At 43.4% G+C, this 10,387-nt stretch overlaps 1 protein-coding gene across 8 annotated transcripts in view; it reads right to left on the reverse strand.

The window, feature by feature from the left end:
• Window positions 1-7,264, reverse strand: part of IWS1 (interacts with SUPT6H, CTD assembly factor 1) — a 48,135-nt gene extending 40,871 nt beyond the window's left edge. For 7 of the 8 annotated variants that reach the window (XR_004441839.1, XR_004441840.1, XR_004441841.1 and 4 more), the window contains exons 1-2: window positions 6,620-7,264; window positions 3,240-3,355 (exon numbers count right to left, since the gene is read on the reverse strand). Coding sequence is in view for 5 of the 8 variants with exons in the window: in XM_033231863.1 (XP_033087754.1) it covers window positions 3,240-3,355; window positions 6,620-6,668 (165 nt within the window). In the remaining 3 variants the exon portion in view is untranslated. Of the gene's footprint in view, window positions 1-3,239; window positions 3,356-6,173; window positions 6,502-6,619 lie in introns of those variants that run through there. The other variant, XM_033231866.1, reaches the window with a different exon arrangement.
• Between the last annotated feature and the right edge of the window lie 3,123 nt (window positions 7,265-10,387).

Genomic DNA, 10,387 nt, shown 5'->3' on the forward strand with positions numbered 1-10,387 from the left:
TTCTTGTTTGTGAGACACTGAGTCTCACTCTGTTGCCAGGCTGGAGTGCAGTGGCGCGATCTCCGCTCACTGCAACCTCCACCTCCTGGGTTCCAGAGATTCTCCTGCTTCAGCCTCCTAGGTAGCTAGAACTACAGGCGCGAACCACCATGCTCGGCTAATTTTTGTATGTTTAGTATAGACGGGGTTTCACCATGTTGGCCAGGATGGTCTTGATCTCTTGAACTCATGATCTGCTCACCTTGGCCTCCCAAAGTTCTGGGATTACAGGCATGAGCCACCATGCCTGGCCTTAGCACTGCTTCATTTAATGCAACTGTACTCTTTTAACATCCCATTACTTCTAAAAAAAAAACTTTTAATGAGAAAGCAAAATCTCTTCTTAAAAGTCATCTTAAACAGGCAAAAGAACATTAATACAGAACTCAACACTTATATACAGTACAACTGGCACTCTTGAAGTACTAGTGGTTTAGCAAATTAGCATAACCTTCCTGGAGAGGAATTCTATGAAGAGCCTTAAAATGTCTTAGTCTCTTTAGTCTCAATTCTCCTGGCAGCTTTCTAAGGAAACAACAAAATATGATCACAAATGTTTATGTACAAAAATCTTCAGGGCAGCTTCAGTTATTTAATATAACCGCTAAACAGTATAAATTACAGCAATCAGAAAATTACTGAGTAAGTAATGCTGCTTATTGTGAAACCATTAAAAATTACGCTTATTGAGAACCTTCAATAACGTAAGGAAACACCTAGAAGTATAATCTTAAGCGAAGAGATAAAAATAATATATAGGCTGGGTGCAGTGTCTCACGCCTGTAATCCCAGCACTTTAGAAGGCCAAGGCCAGCGGATCACAAGGTCAGGAGTTTGAGACCAGCCTGGCCAACATGGTGAAACCCTGTCTCTACTAAAAATACAAAAATCAGCCAGGCATGGTGGTGCACACCTGTAATCCTAGCTACTCGGGAGGCTGAGGCAGGAGAATCGCTTGAACCTGGGAGGCGGAGGTTGCAGTGAGCCAAAATCACGCCACTGCACTCCAGCCTGGGACAGAGCAAGACTCTGTCTCAAAATATACAGATATAGATAGAAAGATAGTTAGCCTAGCCTACCTTAGATGTGCTCCAAACAGAGGTAAGGTCTACAGTTGGACAAAATCACCCAACACAAAACCTATTTTATAATAGAATGTTGAGTATCTCATGTAATTTACTGAATACTGTGAAAAACAGAATGGTTGTATGGGTACTCAAAGTATGCATACAGCACTTGCAACATCGCAAAGTTGAAAATTTTTAAGTCAAACTATTGTTTAAGTCTGGGACAGTCTGTGATTTCCAAATTTTCAAAAACAGGCACATTTATTTATTTAGAATCCATATTATTTAAAAAAAATAAAGATGCTTAGGGTAACCTGAACTTGTAATTGCACCATGGGGCCATGAGATGACTACCCTACTGGGTCCTAAACTGACCGTGGTTAATCTCTGAATGCTGTTTCCAAAGTGGAAACTTAAAATATCACACACTAAATGCACTGACTGTAACAACATACACATTATTAAGTAACTTCCAACTATCATTAATTAAAATATTGGAATTTACTCTGAATGTTTAAAAGCACAGGAAAAAACCTGAGTGACATCAAAATATACAGAAGATGAGCCTTTTCCACACCCACATTTAGTTCTCTGACCTCCCCTACTCCTTACTGACCCCACTTCAGTTACACTGGCTCCTTGAAGACATCAAGCGCACTCACCTTGGGGTCTTTGCCAGGGATGTTCTTCCCCTAAACGTCCATATCCACATGGCCATTCCTTTGCCTCCCTTCACACCTTGGTTCAAATGCCACTTTCTTAATAAAAGGCCTATATGGTCCCTATTTAACACCAAAGCCTGACCTCCATCCTTTGTTCTGTTCTAATTATCTGTTTTCTTCACAGCATGTTACCTTCTAGCAAACTACCCAATTAAAAAAAAAAAATGTTTATTGCTTAATGTCTTTCTCCCCCTACTGGAAAAACATACCTAAGAAGAGAAAGATTTTAACTTCTAGTCGCTGATAAGTCCAAAGCACCTGCAAAAAGAGTCTGACACATATTCGGCGTTCAATAAATCCTTGCTGAATGTATGATATACTAATGTACTGTCAAAGGACAGAGTCAATAATATAATCTCTAATCATACCTACTAAAAATTGGACAATTTTCTGCATATGTGTAATCAAGAAAAATATAAGGCATAGAAAGTTCTTAAATCTTTCCATCTTTATCATTCCTATTTGTTTCAGTCATGTCTACCGAAGACTTAAGGCGAATTTATTGAAAAATTTCCCAATTGTATCTTGCTAACATGATGTATAACCAGAAAGGCAAATAAAGCAGTTCTGAAATATTTATGTATTAGGCCAAATATGTTAAAATGTACACAAAACCCAATACTATTCTGTATTATTAAACAGAAACAGCTCTTAAAATTATATTTGCGGGCCAGGTGTGGTGGCTCACGCCTGTAATCCTAGCACTTTGAGAGGCTGAGGCGGGCAGATCACTTGAGGTCAGGAGTTTGAGACCAGCCTGGCCAACATGGTGAAACCCCGATTCTACCAAGAAAACAAAAATAGCTGGACGTGGTGGCCTGTGCCTGTAGTCCCAGCTACTCAGGAGACTATGAGGTGGGAGGATGTCTTGAGCACAGGAGGCGGAGGCTGCAGTGGGCCAAAATCTCACCGCTGTACCTCCAGCCTGTGTTACAGAGCCAAGACTGTCTCAAAAAAAAAATAGTATTATTACATACATTATACACACCATAACAGTTCAAAATGAGAAGGGCAAATGCTGACATAAATTTTGACAGGTGATAACCCCCGTAACCTTCAAGTGGTATTCCTTCAGATTCCAAATTCTCAATGCCCCACTACGACACTATTGCAGAATAGGGAAACTTAGTCAAATATCAAAGTCCGGGCCCATTTTCTGAATCAATACTCACAGTTGAAAGCTGCCCAACATTTGAAATGTGACCCAATCAGAACGTATTTCACTGTGATTTCAACAGTAACCAGACCATCCCTATTTATTTTTCAAGCAGTTTTCTATTAACTTATGCTCCTTTTCTCTCAGAGATTAAACCCTAAACTCTTGTCACAGAGATTCTGTAACTCCTATAACATAACAGGTCTCACAGAATGCAAGGGAAAAGCCCTCCCAAAGATGTTGGTTAGCCAATACCTCTGAATGACGTTCTACACTTCCAGTGTCTGATCCGGAGTGTTGCTCATTTACATCATCCTCACCGTCTGACCCTGAATCCCGTTCATCCTGTACTGGGGTAGCACCACCATCATCTGATTAAAAACAAAACAAAAACCAACTTATGGTGTAAGATGAATGACATCTACAGTGAAATGAACACACTGAATCAAGAATAACGTAAATGCAACAGTTACCACTGAGGAAGCATAACTAAAGATGCTAATATTTTGAATAAAACAATACTCATACAAATACCAACAATCATAACACGTACTGTGAAATATGTGGCAGCAAAACTACACCATAAAAACAATTTGTAGCTTAAGAAACAACACTAAACACCAAGTCAACAATTTATTTCAACTTCATGTTAAAATTGGGTCTGTCTTTCTCTCCAGGGCATTTACCACCTTCTAACATTACTACCCGAAGTTATTTTGTTTAACGTGGGTCTTCTTCACTTGAATGAAAGTGCCACAAGAACAGGGATTTTGGTTCACTGCTAAATCTCTGGAGTCCAGAACACTGCCTAGTACCTGATATACAGTAAGTATTTTACAAATGAAGAACACAAGGAACTCCAGTCCAAAACTACTGAAAATTTCTTCAAGAAAAGCATATATAAAATGGTAAATAAAAACTGTTACCCAACTTTCTTTAATATTTTTGTTGAAATGGGGTCTTGCTATGTTGTCCAGGCTGGTCTCAAACTCCTGGCCTCAAGCGATCCTCCTGCCTTTGCCTCCTAAAGTGCTGGGATTACACCCAGCCCCAATGCTTTAAAAATACAGAGTAAAATTGTATTGAGAGGAAGTTAGGGTTGAGAAGATAGGAAGACTTAACAGTTTTATAAAAATAAGCAAGTTTTAAAAATGAAGTAGTCAACTACAGGAAAACCAAAACGTTCTCTAAGAATGAAATCACATTCTCCTTTAGGCAGCCACATGGGGAAAAGACAAAAAAAAAAAGAAGAATCACTATGATTACTATCATATTAATGAGCTAATCTACTTAGCTAAGAAGAACATATGGTCATGATAAAAATAATAGTTTTGAAGTTTAACAATTATGCTGCAACAGTGGGAAGACAGGGGAGAAGGGGGCACATAGGCTAAAATGTCCTAGCATAACAGAACATCATTAGAGAATGCCTAAAAATGATGCAGCAAGAGAGTGCATGAATTAGGAATACACAGGTAAACCCCCCAAACAGCTAAAAGAATGTGAAGTGGGTGGAGGAAGTCAGGGAACTGCTATTTTTCTGTTACCTCTTTTAGTACTTAACCTATGTACAGATATTACACATAATTACTTTTTTTTTTTTTTTTGCTCCTTTTGCCCAGGCTGGAATGCAATGGCGTGATTTCAGCTCACTGCAACCTCCACCCCCCGGGTTCAAGTGATTCTCCTGCCTCAGCCTCCTGAGCAGCTGGGATTACAGGCGCCCGCTACCACATCTGGCTAATTTTTTGTATTTTTAGTAGAGAAAGGGTTTCACCATGTTGGCCAGGCTGGTCTCAAACTCCTGACCTCGTGATCCGCCACCTCAGCCTCCCAAAGTGCTGGGATTACAGGCGTGAGCCACCGTGCCCGGTCCACTTTTTAAAAAGTAACTTAAAAACACAAATGAATGGAAAAAAAACTATTTTGAAAGTATCAGGAAAGTGTTTTTTTTTTTTGAGACAGAGTCTTGCTCTGTCGCCCAGGCTGGAGTGCAGTGGTGTAATTTCGCTCACTTGCAACCTCTGACTCCTGGGCTCAGGGCTCAAAGGATCCTCCCACGTCAGCCTCCTGAGTAGCTGGGACTACAGGTGTGCACCACCACACTAATTTTCGCATTTTTTGTAGAGATGAGAGGTGGGGGTGAGGGGTAGGGGCGTGGCGGGGTGGGGGTGGTGTTGGTCTATGTTGCCCAGGCTGGTCTCGAACTCCTGGGTTCAAGCCATTGGCCGCCTATGCCTCCCAAAGTGCTGGGATTACAGGCATAAACCACCGCACCTGGCTTAGGAAGGTGTTCTTAAGCAGTACATGCTTGGAAAACCCTTTGCAGTCATTACAATTCACTGTCCTATGTAAGGAAAAGCAATGAACTCAAAACAGTAAAGAGCTTAACGCTTAAACTATTAAGAACTCAAGTTTTTTTGCATTTTTTTTTTAATTTTCAATTTTTGTGGGTACATAGTGGGTGTATTTAAGAACTTTTGAGACAGAACCCCCAATATAACCAGCACACAAAGGGAAAGCAAACGCAACGTGTTTCCCACACCAGGTTCTGCTTCACTTATCCTTAATGTCCGGTGCCGAGCACCGTGCCAGCAGAGTGGGCCCCAGTAAGAGTTTACAGAATAAACAAACAGTAAAGAAAGGAGACTAAACTTCGGTGAGCAGAAAGAGGAACGATCTCAAGGTGGGAGAAAGGCACAAAAATCACAAGTGCCAGAAGTGCACTCCTTACTCTATGCATGCAACTGAAACATGCGCCCTGCACTTATGTCCGGTGTTGCAGGCAAGATTAAACCACTCCCAACTAGGAGTGAAAAGTGTAGGAAGGATCCCCCACCCCATCGCCCCTTGGATTCTCCAACTACTCAACTACTGAAAACTCTTAACAAAAAATACCTCTCCTTCCCTAGCACTTTGCACACAATAGGAGCTTAATAGACGAAAGTGACTTCCCAATTTCAGCAAAAACCTTCACCGATTCAGAAGAAAGCTTTCCCACCAGAATCCCGTCTCCAGCGTTCTAGCTTCGAGGCTTGCAGCCGGTCAGTGGGCTCTTGCCCTCCTCGGGCCGGGTCGCGGGAGGGAAGGTTTCGGGGGCCTCCTTGCCCCCACCCGCGGGATGCCAGGCCGACCCCCGCCGAGTAACTGCTCCGCCCCCCAGCCCGGTCCCCCAGGTCCCTGCCCCACCTGACTGGTCGCCGCTGTAATATTCCGAGTCCATGGCAGGCGGACTCTCAGCGGGGAGTGTCCGCGCCCCGCGCCGCCCCCGTCACCTCCTTCCAGGCGGTGTGACCCCGGAAGGCGCGGCTGAGTGTTCAGAGACCGGAGAACTTAACGGGTGCGGAGAGTAAGAAAGCGGCAGCGGCAACGACGAATGCTTTGACCTGGAAGCGAAGGCAGGCTGGCAGGCTGGCAGGCGGGCAGGCACGCAGGCACGCGAGCCGGCGCTCTACTTCCTAGAAGCACCGCTGGGGCCAAAATGGCGTCTGCCCACGACCCTCAAAGGAATGCAGCGCGCAGGCGCCGCAACCCGTCAACCGGCCAATGAGAAGACGCAACAGCAATGATGCAAGGCACGGCAGGAAAGGAGACTCCTGGGAAAACTGACTGGAGCTCGGACTTTAATTAAATACCTTCTTCGGGTGGATCCCGGTCTGGCCCCCGTGGAAATAACGTTATCATTGATTCTTTATCATTTTCTAGATTCTGTGTCCGTGCCTTGTTTGAAGAGCTTCTGAGATACTCTTCCGAAAAACGAAGACCCGCTCAAATGACTTTTCCGTCATTCAGCCAAACCACTGTGATTCCCGTCAGGCCCTGGGGCGCCTCGTTCCCGCCCGCAGTAGGCGAGAAAGCGGGCGTTGCTCCCTGGGACTTGTAGTATGACGACCGCGAGCTGTGATGCGTTACCAACTGGCGCGAGCCACAGCGCCTCCTCTCCCAGCGTCTTCCTCTCTTTCATTCTAAACAACGATTTAATTTCCTTGTTAAGAAGCCATTTGGCCAGCAGTAAGAAGTACACATCTTTGCTTCCAGAAGGGTTCCCCTGATGAAACACCGAGAAAGGTGAAGTTGAACTTTACCTGAGCCCTGTGTTCCTAGAAGACAGCGGTGATTAAGAAACCCCTTAATCTATTTGTGTTTCTGGAACGGCACACTGTGAAGAACCACCCATCTCCACGTGACTCAGATAAAACGCGTGCAGATGACCCCCTTGTTTGCCTGTGACAAGGCCAGAGACCTTTCCCCTTTATTCTGAGCCTATTAATAAAGCCAGACAGACAAATTCCCGCTGAGGATACCGAGTAATTAGTTGAGATTAGAGCACTCCCCCGACCCCAAACTAGTTAGACACAGAGAACATTTTCTGTTCACCTGACTGAAACTTATCCTGATTGCAAAACAATCCCAACTGTCAATCATCCCACCTTCCTCCCTATAAAAGGCAAAACTGCGCTGCCAAGACACTGATCATGTCTGAAGGGCTCTCCCTGTTGAAATAGGCTGAGTAAAATCTATTTCCTTACTTGTTCACTTTAGTCTTGGACAGGGAGGGGAACATTCTTGACTTTTGATCAGAGGAGGGCCAGTAGAGGTTTAAGCAAAGACTCCCCAGGAGGTGTAGACATGTAGAAAAAGAGCGTTTTGTTACTACTACAGATGTCTGACCCTTCGTTAAGCCAGTTAGAGTATGCTGGCAGAGCCCAATTATAGGCTCCTGAAGAGGACGTGGGAAGAGAAGAAAGGGGAGAAGTAGTTTCTCTCTGGAAATTCCCATTTTCCTGCAAGAGAGTTCACGGATATTCTTTTCCAATGTGGTGGAAACAGCATTGAATCCAAATTCCTTATTTTCAGCTGTGGGAATGACATCTTCTCAGGCAGTCTTGAGAATCAAAAGAACAAAGAATGAGCAATGCCCGACCGACACCAAATCACTTGTTAGAAGATATCAAGGCTCTAAGCCCTCTTCTAGAGGTGAGAGTACACCTGTGTAAATGGAGAGTACACCTATGTAAATGGAGCAGGATTAAAAGATCAAAATTCCATGAAGAGTTTCCGTGGAAGAGAACCTTTTAGTTTCACCAGAGATGTAAGTCCAACAGTCAGGAAAGTGGTTGGGTTATAAACAATGCAATTGCCAGATGATAATTACTGAATTTTAGCGTTAAAACTAACTGTACTGGTGGTTTGGAGAATGGATAGAAACACTCTGGACACACAACAATATTCTTAGCTCTAGAAGGCTGCAAAGAAGCATCAGATCTAATTTTTGTAGTCAGAAAGTCAACAATTTAGTAAGACAGGACACGTCTTTCAAATGAATACAGAGCCTTAGTTAAAGCAGTGTGCTTGTCAGTGTAAACACAGCTTACCGAGAGTTCCCAGAGCTCCTTCCTACCAGCTGGCTGTCCCTCCTGGATCCTGGTAGAGGAATTCTGTATCGGCACAGATGTGTCTTTCTGAGTCTTGGCTGCCTTACATTTTCAGGACTGCCATCTCCCTACCCCTCACACCCCACCCCAGTGCAGTTGGCCCATGGCGGTGATTGGGAGGCACCCAGAAGAGAGGCTGTTTCCCACACCAAGGGTGCTAAGGACAGAGAAGGATGGAGAGGCAAACTTGCAGCTGTCCACAATGCTTCCTCCCTTAACAGATAACCCAGAGACGCTGCATTCTCTAAGTGAATGTAAGATTTATTTGGAGACACTCTGAAGACACTGCCATCTGCTGAACACGTAAGGGAGCAAGAGACCAAATAATATAAACAACAGCCTGGCACCATCAGAGCTGTAGACTGGGGGCTTAGAGCCCTAGGTTGTGGCCCTATCTCTGGGCTTATTGTACTTGGTGAGCTGGGACAAGCTACCAGCCTTCTATGAGCCTCAGTTTCTACATGTATCAAATGAGAGGGTTGAATCAGGTTTCAAGTCCTCTTAGCTTTTTTCTGTGTCAAAGAAGCCACGTCTCTAAGTCTGACCCAGCTTTTTATGCTTGAGCCACTAGCAAGCCCTACTAGGGAAGACACAAACGAAACTTACTAGCTGTGTGACCTTGAGCAAGTTGCTGAACCTCTCTGTGCTTCAACGTCCTCACCTATAAGTTGGGGATAACAGTACCATTTATGTCACAGAGTTGTCATGAAGCTAAATGCACATATATAATTATATAATATGTTATATATATGTATAATATTAAACATGATATATATATAATATATATAAAATGATTCCTGGGACAGAATATTGTGAAATTAAATAATTCAAACTTTTTTTTTTTTTTTTGAGATGAAGTCTTGCTCTGTCACCCAGGCTGGAGCACAGCAGGATGGAGTGCAGTGGCATGATCTTGGCTCACTGCAACCTTCACCTCTTGGGTTCAAGCAGTTCTCGTGCTTCAGCCTCCTGAGTACCTGGGACTACAGGTGTGCACCACCACGCCTGGCTATTTTTTGTATTTTTAGTAGAGATGGGGTTTCACCATATTGGCGAGGCAGGTCTTGAACTCCTGGCCTCAGGTGATCCACCCACCTCGGTTTCCCAAAGTGCTAGGATTACAGGCATGAACCACTGCACCCAGCCAAATAATTCAAACTGAAAGCTGTTGGAATTTAAATTGTTCTGAGTCTTCAGAGGAATGTGACTATGCAGCCTAAGTCACATGTCATGCAGCTGCAACTTCTGCCGTTTTTCTCCCTGTAAACAATTGAGACTAAGTGGTACCAGAGATAAAACCCCCTCAGATCACTCCCCCTCCTACAGAGTAATAATGTCATCTTCATTGGGATGCAGCATCCTGTAACCAATCAAATCACTGTAACATGTGCACTGTCTTGTATGGAAAATGTTATAATCCTGCTAAAATTTTTCTGTCTCTCTCTGTACAAGTAAAATTTAACCTCTCCACTTTGGAACGCTGAACCCATTCGTTTGGAGTTGAGGTCTCCTAGGTGGCTATCCGCACACTCAAATAATCTCTATGTGTGATCATATTTTATGCATCTTGTTATTTAAGATTAGCAATATATATGTTAGCTATTATCATTATTATTAGGCATTGTGAAGATACAAAAAACCAACACATGATTCCTGCCTTGAGAAGCTTATAATTCATTAGAAAGTACTGCTTTGAAAAAGGAAAATGCTAAGAGGTGAATTGTGTGATGTGGGTAACAAGTACCATGGGAATTAAAAGGAGGGTGAGGCTAGAGTGAACAATCAGGCTGGCTTCTTGGGGGAGGGCGCTTGAGGTGATATTTGAAGGATAAAGGCCGATTTGGATGGAAAGATAGTATTTCAATCATGGTAAGCTAACAGTCTACCATGTACTTATGTTATTATAACAACATCAACAAATTTCAGTGGCTTGATGTGATAATAGTTTATTTCTTCCTCTTGTCAATG

This window comes from Trachypithecus francoisi, unplaced genomic scaffold (assembly GCF_009764315.1).
Source record: "Trachypithecus francoisi isolate TF-2019V2 unplaced genomic scaffold, Tfra_2.0 Lachesis_group13, whole genome shotgun sequence".
In the NCBI taxonomy this organism is placed as follows: Eukaryota; Metazoa; Chordata; class Mammalia; order Primates; family Cercopithecidae; genus Trachypithecus; species Trachypithecus francoisi.